At 41.0% G+C, this 14013-nt stretch overlaps 1 protein-coding gene across 3 annotated transcripts in view; it reads right to left on the minus strand.

Annotated features, from left to right (window-relative positions):
* LOC117512927 overlaps positions 1-12288 on the minus strand; it is a 60085-nt gene extending 47797 nt beyond the window's left edge. For all 3 annotated transcript variants that reach the window (XM_034173155.1, XM_034173154.1, XM_034173156.1), the window contains exons 1-5: positions 12189-12288; positions 10984-11060; positions 3021-3187; positions 2473-2557; positions 2318-2391 (exon numbers count right to left, since the gene is read on the minus strand). In XM_034173155.1, coding sequence (XP_034029046.1) covers positions 2318-2391; positions 2473-2557; positions 3021-3187; positions 10984-11060; positions 12189-12202 — 417 coding nt within the window. In that variant the 5' untranslated portion in view covers positions 12203-12288. The remainder of the gene's footprint in view (positions 1-2317; positions 2392-2472; positions 2558-3020; positions 3188-10983; positions 11061-12188) is intronic.
* Positions 12289-14013: the final 1725 nt, after the last annotated feature.

The raw sequence follows: 14013 nt of genomic DNA on the forward strand, positions 1-14013 counted from the left end.
TGGGATTTCAACCGAGGATCCTCTGATCTCAAGCCCAACGCTTTAACCACTAGACCATCACCTCCTGTAGTACACGTACGGCTCATCCGTGGCACAATCAGGACATGCTGGCAGGTTTTGATGTGCTTGACCATGGCGAATGTCTCTCACATCCAATCAGACTGTTCCGAATGCTGTTTTGACGCCGTGAGAATATTTAGAACGCAGTCAGACTGCGGTCAGACTGCACTTTGCTGTTCAAGGTTTTTCCACCTCAGCTGCACCTCAAATGTTTTGAACATGTGCTAAACATTTGGGCCAGCCACAGGAATTTGCCTGACTGTTTGGAATGTACGTAAAATGCTGTCTGAAGTTTTTCGATGGTCATCCGAATGAACATTTGACCTCCATTTGGGTTCATTTGGCCTCTAGTGTGATGGGGGTATAAAAATATGAATTAAAAGGAAAGGAACCATAGTTCCATAGTACACCGGTATGCTAGCCTTACAAGAGGGAGAATACGAGGTTTGTGATAAAACTAACGTACCTTTTTATTTTTTCAAAAACTATAAGGATTTGAATCACGCGCGATTACATCAGACAACCTTGAACCCTCGTGCACATGCATGAGTTTTTTCATGCCTGTCGGTTACGTCATTCGCCTGTGGGCTGGCTTTGAGTGAGGAGTGGTCCAACCCTCCTGTAGGAATCTCTTTGTCTGAGAACTTCCTGAGAGACTGACACTTTGCTTGATCAAAATTTTTTCCAAAACTGTGAGGCACATCGAAGTGGACATCATTCGAGAAATTCAGATGGTTTTCTGTGAAAATTTTAACGGCTGATGAGAGATTATGGACTGTTGCTGTCGCTTTAAGGACTGCCCACAGAGTGGGACGTCGCAACGCGCCCTGAGCTGCCGCTGTCTGCCTGTTTTGAGCTGAAAGCTTCCAAATTTAAGCCTCTGTTGACCCAGGACATCGTGAGAGAACAGAGAACTTTCATAAGAGGTCGGGATCAGCAGTTTATCTGGACATTCCACTGTTAAAGGAGATTTTATTAATGAAAGAAAGTGCGGATGGGTCCGCGCGTTGGGACGCAGCCGGCGCGATGCGGCGGCACAGGAAGAACACCTCCGTGTTGATAACCATTTGTAAAAACCAGGCGGCTTTTGATGGCTTTCAGTTGAGTGAGTATCTGAGAAATTGTTTAACAGCTGGACATGTTCCAACTTGTCCTTAAGGCTTCCAATGGAGGTGTTTTTCCTGTGGCGGCGCCGGATGTGTCCCAACGCGCGGACCCGTCTGCACTTTCTTTCATTACAAAATCTCCTTTAACAGTGGAATGTCCAGATAAACTGCTGATCCCAACCTCTTATGAAAGTTCTCTGTTCTCTCACGACGTCCTGGGTCAACAGAGGCTTAAATTTGCAAGCTTTCAGCTCGAAACAGGCAGACAGCGGCGGCTCAGGGCGCGTCGCGACATCCTGCTCTGTGGGCAGTCCTTAAAGCGACAGCAACAGTGCATAATCTCTCATCAGCCGTTCAAATTTTCACAGAAACCAGCTGAATTTCTCGAATGATGTCCACTTCGATGTGCCTCACAGTTTTGGAAAAAATTTTGATCAAGCAAAGCGTCAGTCTCTCAGGAAGTTCTCAGACAAAGAGATTCCAACGGGAGGGGTGGACCTCTCCTCACTCAAAGCCTGCCCACAGGCGAATGACGTAACCGACAGGCGTGAAAAAACTCTTGCATGCCCACGAGGGTTCAAGCTTGTCTGATGTAATCACACGTGATTCAAATCCATATGAATGAATGAATGAATGAATGAATGAATGAATGAAAACTATTTATTTAACTATTTATTTTGTTTTTGAAAAAAATAAAAAGGTCCGATACTTTTCTAACAGACCTCGTACATGCGTTTTTAGTCAGGACTTGAACATCTCTAAAGAATCTGACTGTTTAATCTCTGCAGGGACATCATTCCACAAGGCAGGCACATGATAAGAGAAGGCTCTGTGACCTGCAGAATTTTTAACCTTAGGGTAGGGTCAAAGCCTTGAAAGTTAAAGACTTGGCCTTGAGGGTCAAAGCCTTGGTCTGTAAATTGAAGATCAAAGTTTTGGTCTATGTCTTGAAGGTTAAAGTTTTGGCCTTGAAGTTTTGGACACTGACAACAACACTGGTGTTAACATTGAGTAACTGTCCCTGAGATACGTGTAAATAGTGACTTTGGACTTGCTACAAAATTTAATAAACATGCAAATAGCTACAAAGATGTGATCAAATAAACTCCACCTTCTTCCTCTGGAGATTCTTCCTTTTTCTTCAAATTTACCTTATGAAGGTGATCTGGAGTACAAATTAACACAGCATCCGCAAACTTCTCTCTTTCAGTCACACTGGACCAGTCTACGTCGGAGAGAAAGAAATGACTTGAAGAATCTAGTGTTGGCAACATTTTTAATAGTTTCATCTTCATTTGATGCTCACCTTCAAATACATTTTCATCCACAATTTCATACTTTTGTTGAAGTTCTGTGCGAGCAAATTCATTTAGATCAGCCACTCCAATGACCTGAAAAGTTGAAATTGTATAATTAATGAGAGAATAATTTTTAGTTACTTAATGTAATCTCTGATCCTTTGATAACACAATAAGGTGTTTCACAAACACCTTTATTCCTTGTAGGGCAGGAAGCTCAGTGAGATAAGGAGCTGGTCTACCAATTCTTGGGCCTGCTACCTGTCTTTGTCCTTGGACAAGACACTTCATCTGCATTGTCTCACTCCAGCTGTAAATGCTTAGCTGGGGAAGTAACTTTATTGGACCGGAGTCCTGTTGGGGGGGGGGGGGGGGGGGGGGAGCATAAACTCTCATCCACTTCACATTGTGGAATCTCAGGATGAGCACTGGTGAGCCTACACAGGACTTAACTTCTTAACACCAGGGCAGTTATGTCTTATAAGTGTGGAAAATTAAGAAATCTTTCAAAATGGTAATCACTGGCACATCAAGCTTTAGGGTAAAGTCTTCAAACCTTCATGCGATCAGGGTGAACAGATGCAAAAAGGCTATAACCCGCCCCTCGACTGCCAGCTCCCACCACAATGACACGGACCAGAGTCCTGCTGGTACCAAGACCATCGTCTGAGGGAGGCGACTGGGCTGACCATCTCAAATCCTGTTCCTCACAGGTGCCTGCAGCTGGAATAAAAATGTTTTTACTCTATCAAATAAATAAATAACTGAACTACTATTCTACTATTTGACTAATAATGCTCAGTAAATTACTTTCTATAATGGATTTATAGGTACATTTCTGAGGACAGCAAGAACAACTGGCCCAACTCATCCATCTGTTTAAGTGCTGCAAAATCAACAAAATTCTGGCAAACAAGTGGCCAAACATAATCATGCTTGGTGCACGCTGTCCTAGCACTGTGGCCTCACAGCAAGAAGGTCCTGGGCTCGCTTCCCACCTGGTCCTTTCTGTGTGAAGTTTACATGTCCTTCCAGTGTCTGTGTGGGTTCTCTCCGGATGCTCCGGCTTCCTCCCACGTCCAAAGGCAGTGAAACTTTAAACTGACTGTAGTTGTGAGTGTGTTTGTCTGAGGTGCTGGGGCCTATCCAGGCGGCCATTGGGAAACAGGCAGGGAACACCCTCGACAGGACGCCAGTCTGTTGCAAGGCGACATATCAACAATCACATTCACGCGTAGTCAATTTAGAGTCGCTAATTCACGGAACCTGCATGTCTTTGGATGTGGGAGGAAGCCTGAGTACCCTGAAGGAACCCAGAGAAAACCCACGCAAACACAGGAAGAACATGAAAACTCCACACAGAACGGCCCAGGTGGGATGCGATCCCACGACCTTCTTGCTGTGAGGCAGCATTGCTAACTACTAAGCCACTTTATCTGCCATCAATTCTTAAAAAACAAAATGGTTGTCATCCAGATTTAAGTTTCTATTAATTGTTTCTTTTTATATGTTGGAATTTGTGCCCTTACTGTACCCTACTTTTTTTTTTATTTTGTCTGCCAGCTTTGCTGCTGTGTTGATAAATGATGAATACTTGCAGTTGTCTGATCATACTGAGCAGGTTACGAGTCGCTGTGTTTGTTTTGTGTAAACTGGTCAAAAAAACAAAAAACCATCAGATGTTTGTTGAGAGATTCTGTTGCATTTTTTTCCTGCCGCTGTCCGTGGTTCTGATCGAAGGCTAGTGTGCAGAATGGTGAGATTCTCCTGGGAGACCGTGTGTGCGTACGTGCACGGGGCTCATCACTGTACAATATTTGCCTGCGTGTCCTGCGTCAACTTGATTTGATGATCACTATGCAGATATGAGCAGCTCAGTGAGATAAGTCCTTCTTCTTCTTTCGGCTGTTCCCATTAGGGGTCGCCACAGCAGATCGTTTCCATCTTGCCCTGTCCTCTGTATCTTCCTCTGTCCCACCTACCACCTGCATGTCCTCCCTCAGCACAGCCATAATCCTCCTCTTTGGCCTCCCTCTTCTTCTCCTGTCTGGTGGCTCCATCCTCAGCATCCTTCTTCCTATATACCTTGGGTCCCTCCTCTGCACATGTCCAAGCCATCTCAATCTCGCCTCTCTGACTTTGTCTCCAAACTGTCCCACCCGATCTGTCCCTCTGATATGTTCATTCCTAATCTTGTCCATTCTTGTCACTCCCAAAGAGAATCTCAACATCTTCAGCTCTGCCACCTCCAGCTCTGCCTCCTGTCTTTTTGTTAGTGCCACCGTCTCTAAGCCATACAACATAGCTGGTCTCACTACTGTCTTGTAAACTTTCCCCTTCACTCTTGCTGATATTCGTTGGTCACAAATCACTCCTGCCACCTTTCTCCACCCACTCCACCCTGCCTGCACTCTCTTCTTCACCTCTCTACCACACTTTCCATTACTTTGAACAGTTGACCCCAAGTATTTAAACTCATCTACTTTCACCACTTATTGTTCTTCCACTATGCCAAACTGGGTTTGATTCCTGCTCAGACTTTCTGTCTGTGTCCTTTTAGAAGATGCTCAATCTGCACTGTCCAAGTCCATCCAACTGTAAATGGGTACTGACCTACTGAGGAAGTAACTTACACTGGACTGGTGTCCCCTCCAGGGGGAGTCATAGTCTGAATGAATGAATGAATTCATTCAGTAAACAGCACACAGACAAAAATGACAAATTAACCTCACAGCGAAAACAAAGAAAACAATCCAACAAAGCACCTATGTGACTGAAAGGGTGTGGGCAGAATTTAACTGTGTTAACCAAAAGGATTTTATAGTATATACAGTGAGGAAAATAAGTATTTGAACACCCTGCGATTTTGCAAGTTCTCCCACTTAGAAATCATGGAGGGGTCTGAAATTTTCATCTTAGGTGCATGTCCACTGTGAGAGACTTAATCGAAAAAAAAAAATCCTGAAATCACAATGTATGATTTTTTTTATCATTTATTTGTATGTTGCTGCTGCAAATACGTATTTGAACACCTACCAACCAGCAAGAATTCTGTCTCACACAGACCTGTTAATTTTTCTTTAAGAAGCCCTCTTATTCTCCACTCTTTACCTGTATTAATTGCACCTGTTTGAACTTGTTACCTGTATAAAAGACACCTGTTCACACACAATCAATAACACTCCAACCTGTCCACCATAGCCAAGACCAAAGAGCTGTCTAAGGACACCAGGGACAAAACTGTAGACCTGCACAAGGCTGGGATGGACTACAGGACAACAGGCAAGCAGCTTGATAGAAGACAACAACTGTTATGATTATTTATTAGAAAGTGGAAGAAACACAAGATGACTGTCAATCTCCCTCGGTCTGGGATTCCATGCAAGATCTCATTTTGTGGGGTAAGGATGATTCTGAGAAAGCTCAGAATTACACAAGAGGACCTGGTCAATGACCTGAAGAGAGCTGGGACCACAGTCACAAAGATTACATTAGTAACACATGATGCTGTCATGGTTTAAAACCCTGCAGGGCAGCAAAGTCCCCCTGCTCAAGCCAGCACCTGTCCAGGCCTGTTTGAAGTTCACCAATGACCATCTGGATGATTCCGGAGGAGGCATGGGAGAAGGTCGTGATTAGATGAGACCAGAATAGAGCTTTTTGGAATCAACTCCACTTACCATGTTTAGAGGATGAGAACAACCCCAAGAAAACCATCCCAACCGTGAAGCATGGGGGTGGAAACATCATACTCTGGGGGTGCTCTTCTGCAAAGGGGACAGGACGACTGCACCGTATTGAAGGGAGGATGGATGGGGTCATGTATTGCGAGAGTTTGGCAAACATCCTCCTTCCCTCAGTAAAAGCATTGAAGATGGGTCATGGCTGGGTCTTCCAGCATGACAATGACCCCAAACACACAGCCAGGGCAACTAAGGAGGGGCACCATAAGAAGCATTTCAAGGTCCTGGAGTGGCCTGGCCAGTCTCCAGACCTGAACTCAATAGAAAATCTTTGGAGGGAGCTGAAACTCCAAACCTGAAAGATCTAGAGAAGATCTATATGGAGGAGTGGACCAAAATCCCTGCTGCAGTGTGTGAAAACCTGGTGAAAAACTACAGGAAACGTTTGACCTCTGTAATTGCAAACAAAGGCTACTGTAGCAAATATTAACATTGATTTTCACAGGTGTTCAAATACTTATTTGCAGCAATAACATACAAATAAATTAGTAAAAAAAAAATTATACATTGTGATTTCTGGATTTTTTATTTTTTATTTTTTTAGATTATGTCTCTCACAGTGGACATGCATCTAAGATGAAAATTTCAGACCCCTCCATGATTTCTAAGTGGGAGAACTTGCAAAATCGCAGGGTGTTCAAATACTTATTTTCCTCACTGTGTACATTATATATATATATACATACACACACACACACAACCCCAATTCCAGTGAAGTTGAAACGTTGTGTAAAATCTAAAAAGAATACAATGATTTGCAAATCCTCTTCAACCTATATGCAATTGAATACTCCACAAAGACAAGATATTCAGTGTTCAAACTGATAAATGTTAGTGTTTGTGCAAATATTTGCTCATTTTGAAATGGATGTCTGCAACACATTTCAAAAAAGCTGGGACAGTGGTATATTTACCACTGTGTTACATCACCTTTCCTTCTAACAACACTCAATAAGCATTTGGGAACTGGGGACACTAATTGTTGAAGCTTTGTAGGTGGAATTCTTTCCCATTCTTGCTTGATGTTGTAGTGGGAGACAGGTCTGGACTGCAGGCAGGCCAGTCTAGTACCCACACTCTTTTACTACGAAGCCACACTGCTGTAACACGTGCAGAATGTGGCTTGGCATTGTCTTGCTGAAATAAGCAGGGACGTCCCTGAAAAAGACATTGCTTGGATGGCAGCATGTGTTGCTCCAAAACCTGGATGTACCTTTCAGAATTGTTGGTGCCATCACAGATGTGTAAGTTGCCCGTGCCATGGGCACTAACAGACCCCCATACCATCACAGATGCTGGCTTTTGAACTTTGCACTGGTAACAATCTGGATGGTCATTTTCCTCTTTTGTCAGGAGGACACAACATGCATGATTTCCAAAAACAATTTGAAATTTGGACTCATCAGACCACAGTACACTTTTCCACTTTGCGTCTGACCATTTCAAATGAGCTCAGGCCCAGAGAAGGCGGGGGTGTTTCTGGATGTTGTTGATGTATGGCTTTCGCTTTGCATGGTAGAAATTTAACTTTCACTTGTAGATGTAGTGATGAACTGTGTTAACTGACAGTGGTTTTTTGAAGCGTTCCTGAGCCCACGCGGTAAGATCCTTTACACAATGATGTTGGTTTCTAATGCAGTGCAGCCTGAGGGATCAAAGGTCACGGGCATTCAGTGTTGGTTTTCGGCCTTGCCGCTTACGTGTAGAAAGTTCTTCAGATTCTCTGAATCTTCTGATTATATTATGGACCGTAGATGATGGAATCCCTAAATTCCTTGCACTTGAACGTTGAGAAGCATTGTTCTTAAACTGTTGGACTATTTTTTCATGCAGTTGTTCACAAAGTGGTGATCCTCACCCTATCTTTGCTTGTGAACAGCTGAGCCTTTTGGGGATGCTCCTTTTATACCCAATCATGACACTCACCTGTTTCCAATTAGGTGTTCTTTGAGCATTCATCAACTTTCCCAGGCTTTTGTTGCCCCATCCCAACTTTTTTGAAATGTGTTGCAGGCATCCATTTCAAATTGAGCAAATATTTGCACAAAAACAACAAAGTTTATCAGTTTCAACATTAAATATCTTGTCTTTGTGGTGTATTCAATTGAATATAGGTTGAAGAGGATTTGCAAATCATTGTATTCTATTTTTTATTTACATTTTACACAACATCCCAACTTCATTGGAATTGGGGATGTGTGTGTGTATGTATGTGTGTGTGTGTGTATATATATATATATATATATACACACACATACATACATACATATATATATATATTTATTATGTTATCCGGGAACAAATTCCAAATATTAACACCTTTAACAGAAACACAATGACTTTTTACTGTAGTTTGAATCTTCGGTTTTTGAAATAATAATGTTCCTCACAAATTACGACTGGAGTCTCTCATTTTGAACAGGTCCTGGATATGTTGTGGTAAAAGGTTATTTTTTACTTTGAACATTAAGCTTATTAAGCTATAGTCAATCAGGTCCCAAAATTTTAAAATGTTTAAACAGGCAAACAATGGATTTGTAGGCTCACAATATTGTTTATTACTAATAATTCTTATGGCTTTCTTTTGTAGAAATATTGAAATGTTGAATATTGAATTTGTATTTCTTTTGTAGGTGGTTCACCAAACCTCAATGCAATAGGGCATGTAAGGAACTAGTAATGAATGATATAAGATAACTAATGACTGTTGGGGAGGAAGTATTGTGCTTTATACAAAATGGCAATGGCTTTTGACATTTTTGATTTAACATAATTTATATGTGTTTTCCAACTCAATTTCTGATCAATAAAAACACCAAGAAATTTCAATATTGTGCACTAGTAAATTCCTAGATAAATTCCTGGGTTTATTTCCAAATATGATACACTTTGTTTTACCAAAATGAAGTGATAATTTATTTGAATCAAACCATTCTTTGAACTTCTGTAGTTCCCTCTCCATCAAGTCCAGAACCTCTTCCAAATGATCCCCACTACAAAACAGTCGTGTCATCAGCAAACAAAATGCAACTCACAAATTTTGAAACCAAACATATGTCAGTAATATACAAAAGAAACAACAAAGGCCCAAGGACTGAGCCCGGGGGCACCCCACAAGTACACTTCAAAAATTCAGAATTTACCCCACCAACATGAACACTCTGATACCTATTGTGCAGATAACTTGCTAATCGTGAGCTAATCCTCTGATACCATACTTCCATAGTTTATTCAGTAATAAGGTGTGATCTGTGGTATCAAATGCTTTCTGTAAGTCGAAAAAACAAAACAAAACGATGCAGTACATTGCTTTTTACAATTGCATTCGTACTATGTTCCACAAAATCAATCACTACCAATGAAGTAGTCCGATTTTTTTGTAAATCCATATTGTTGCTCTTTTAGTATGTGATGTTTAGATATAAAATCATTTAACCTCTTAGTAAATACCTTTTCCAAAGTTTTTGAAAACTAAGGTAACAATGAGATTGGTCTATAGATTGAAAAAACATGTTTGTCACCGGATTGAACAGCGGTGTTACTTTAGCTGTTTTCATTTTGGAAGGAAATCTCCCAGTCATTAATGACAAATTACAAATATGAGTTAGAGGCTTAGCAACACAATCAATTTTTTTTTTCCAAAAACATGTCAAAATTTTCACCATCTGTAGATTTTTTCCTTTTAGTTTATGAACTATATCAATTATTTCATATTCATCAGTTTCTCTGATAAACACTGAATCCGAAGGGTTATTTCTTATTATACCGTTATCCCAAAAACGTATATTAGAAGGTAGTATTGAATTTGCTAAATTTTTCCCCACATTAGCAAAATAATTATTAAAATAATCTACTATGGCTTCCTTTTCCTTAACAATTGTTTCAGTATTTGTGTAAATATATGTTAGTCTTTGATAACTCTTTTATTTTTGATGATTTTGTTTAATAGCTTCCAAGTACCTTTAATGTTTATTTGATTTTTTCCAATAAATCACTGTAGTACTGCCTTTTGCAAGATCGCATAATATTGGTAAGCTTGTTTTTGTATGTCATGTATTTGGTCTCATCCTCAAATGCTCTGTTTTAAGAATTGCTTGTACAAAAAAAATTTCTTCTTACATGCATTCAGCAGTCCCTTTGTGATCCAGGGTTTAGCAGGATTTCGCTCATTTCCAAGTTTTAACATCAGTGTCGTCATCATCAATGTCTCTTGGCTAAATGCTATGGAATCTGGGCACCTCAGGTCCTACAGAAAATAGAACTTCTTCTTCTTGTTCAGACTCAATGGGGGACAGAGCAGAGCCGAATCCCCTTGAGCTGACTGGAACCACAAACTTAGCAATCTCCTGCTGGCCAATCTGAGAACCATATTTATCGTGATGGCGCAATGTGTGGTGACATCATACAAGTACAACCAGCTGCATAAACAGCCATAAAGCTCATGTGACAGAGGCCAGCAGAAGGCACTGTGCATGTGGTAGTCAACAGGCCTCAGTCCCCCGATTCTCTGGCCGCTCTGGCCAGAACCCGGGTTTTAGCCGACTGGACAGAGCGTTCACCTCCCATGGAGATTGTGAGTTCATGTCCTGAGGGGATCGAGTGGGAGGAGTCAAACCCAGAAACACAGTGCAGATGAGAGAGAGCACAGCTGCTACACTCACACCATAAAGTTAACTGCTGCTGTTCTTCAACCTGTTTTTACTGGAGTTACAGATTACTGTTTCGTCTGTTGCAGACTGAGCCTGGACGGGGAGATCTATGATGTAGTTACCGTACCGAGTGGTCCTTGTGTGCGCCGATTCCCCTCGGGAAGCTTCTCCCTATGAAGGTGCTGCGGATTGACAGCCTGTGACCTTTGAAACAAATCAAAGCTATAAACACACATGACACCATCTCATCAGATAATAAACCATCCTCAGGGACATCTGACCACCTTCACAATTCCTGAACAGGGAAAACAGGGCCAAAGTCCAGAGGACAGATTGTGAATGTCCCCTAACCATAAATCCAAAATGTGGCTCAGGTTGTATTTATGTATCGAGACAAGGAACAAATGTGCTGTTAATGTTGTGTTTTGTAAATTCAACTTTCATGGTGGAAGTAAAGTGATCAGTATTAATAAGGTTTTAAAACCAGATATATTTAACTGATGGACTTTGGGGCTCATAAAACACAACCGACAAGTACAAAAGTGTGTTAAGGAAGCAAAAACCTTTTGAACACCAGAAGGGCCCAGTTACAGAAGGAGTTAGCAGCCGTCAATTTGTACATTATTCCCTGTTGTTTTTCCAAGAGAAGGGAATCATTTTAATGGCTGTTGACTCTGTTATATTCATTATTCATTGGCCCATCTGGGCCCAGTTACCCTGTCAATGATCTATTTCACAACATCCGCAGGTTGACTTCAACTGCGATGCCTGTAATGCACAAGCTGAGCAAGCCGTCTTCTTAGATGATCCACTTGTGTGGATGTTCTCCAAAGTCAGGCATAAACATTGTTCAGCCTGTGTCAGGCTGTGATCGAACATAAGAATTAGGTGCACAAGTAGAACACTACAAATATATACATGCACTACATGTCCCTTAAGAAGCTGCACCCCAACCAGATGCTTTCAGTTGTCATCAACGAGCTTCTGGCTGATATTTTAACCACTCGACGTGGCAGAATTGGTAGAGTTCATTTAAATTGGTTGGTTTCATGCACTTTTAAAAGTGTAATCTACAAATTTTCAACTCCTTGTGGACAAGGAGCTCAATCTTTGTCTCGTCTGACCAGTAAACGTTTTCCGTGTCGATATATACACATTCCTATCTTATTTTTTTACACAATAAAATTGTAAATTATTGGCAGCTCTCCGGCAGCTGCAGTTGCCACCTGAAGTGCCGAGACTCCCCTCTCTCTCTAAAAGTGGCTCATCTGTCCACTTTTCCTCTCAAACAGCTGGGCTCACGTTAAGATGAACTACCAGCAAGTTATTTACCTGTTTTGTTCCATGATGCTACTGTTCGAACCCTCCGTGTCGCTGGAATGTTTAAAACCAGACTGATACCAAAAAACAAAACCTCACCCCACAAGGAAACGTCAGTCAAAAGGGGGCGTGGCTGCCTGACGTCCAGTGGATCGAGATTCTACGTGCACGTGCACGCACGGTGACTTTAACGTGAAACCCGACCCATAGCTGTTAAAAGGTCCAGACGTATTTGGTCGTGATACTTTTGTATCAGTGACTCTCAGCTTCAGTTCCATGAAAAAAATAAAAATAAAAATACGGCAATAACCATTTCGAAATTACAGCCGCCCCCCAAACATTTTCAGAGACCATAAGTATTTGGATAAACGTTCATTTTTATTTTTGTAAGTCCTTTTGGCTGCTCCCTTGTTCGCCACAGCAAATCCAAGGTGGATCTGCATGTTGAATTTTAAGTTTCACACCGGATGTCCTTGCTGATGCAGCTTCACATTACATGGAGAAATGTGGCAGTGTGGGGTTTCAACCAGGAACTTGGGAAGGGAGGTGGTGGTCTTCTGGTTAAGTGTTGGGCTTGAGACCAGAGGATCCTCGGTTCAAATCCTGGCCTGACTGGAAAATCACTAAGGAGCCTTAACTCGGCAAGGTCCTCAATCCCCTAGTTGCTCCAGGTGTGTGAGAACCTTGTATGGCAGCAGCCTCACATTGGGGTGAATGTGAGACATTATTGTAAAGCGCTTTGAGCGTCTGATGCAGATGGAAAAGCACTATATAAATGTAGTCAATTTAACCTTTCGCACTGAAACCAAACACACTAACCACTTGACCACCACCCCTTTACTATTTTATTACTTTTATTTTTTTCTATTTTAAAAATACAAATCATCACTTACAGTATGTTTGCTTTCAACAAGTCAGGGGATGGATACATGAACATTTCCAAGTAACTGAATCAGTCTTAGACTTAATTTACATGCTTAAAAAAAATCTCATAAAAATACCCCACTTTCTACCACACTAATATTTTCCATTGAAATACTTGAATTAACTCAGCAACTTCTGCACATGTAACTGACAAATATGGAATATTCTATAAAAAAGCCACTAAGAAAAGAAAAAAAAAGCCACAAAATGAAAGTCCAATTTTCTTCTCTTGAAGATGTCAGACTGGAATTATTTTCCTTCTTAGGCATCTTCACATAGCGTGCTACCATCATGAAACATTTCAGTGAAAAGCTGCATATATAAAGTCAATTGTTGTATGTGGGGGTAAAACAATTCAGTCTAATATTACGTAATATATAAGAGAACAATCAGTTTATGTTTTATTTATTCTGACTGAATGACAGGCTCTGATTCAGAGGCACGTACCTACATCACCTGTAATTTTTTAGAACATTATAAAAAATTACAGAATCACTTTTACAAGGTGGATGACTAGGGTTCCCCTCCCCCTCAGAAAAGTAAATGATAACACAATCCCACACCCCCGCTCTGCCCAACGACAGTGCCCTCCAAAAGTATTGGGCCGCTTGATATTTAACATATTTAAATTTGTTTGTGGCATTTCAAATACAAAAAGTAAATCAGGCTTCTCAACATAAAAAAAATTCTAAAATCATCTTCCTTAAACAAAAACTCAAAGTAAATCTCTACAACTTGATATGAATTAATTAAAAATATAAAAGCCAAGATGATGGGTTGCATAAGTAATGGAAGGCTTTGGTATAATACCTGTAAATACTGTTTTTTTCCCAGTTTTCTTCAGACACATCAGGGGATGGATACATGAACATTTTCAAGTCATTGAATATGTGTTGGACTTTATTTCCATCAG

Source organism: Thalassophryne amazonica, chromosome 6 (assembly GCF_902500255.1).
Source record: "Thalassophryne amazonica chromosome 6, fThaAma1.1, whole genome shotgun sequence".
Classification (NCBI taxonomy): Eukaryota; Metazoa; Chordata; class Actinopteri; order Batrachoidiformes; family Batrachoididae; genus Thalassophryne; species Thalassophryne amazonica.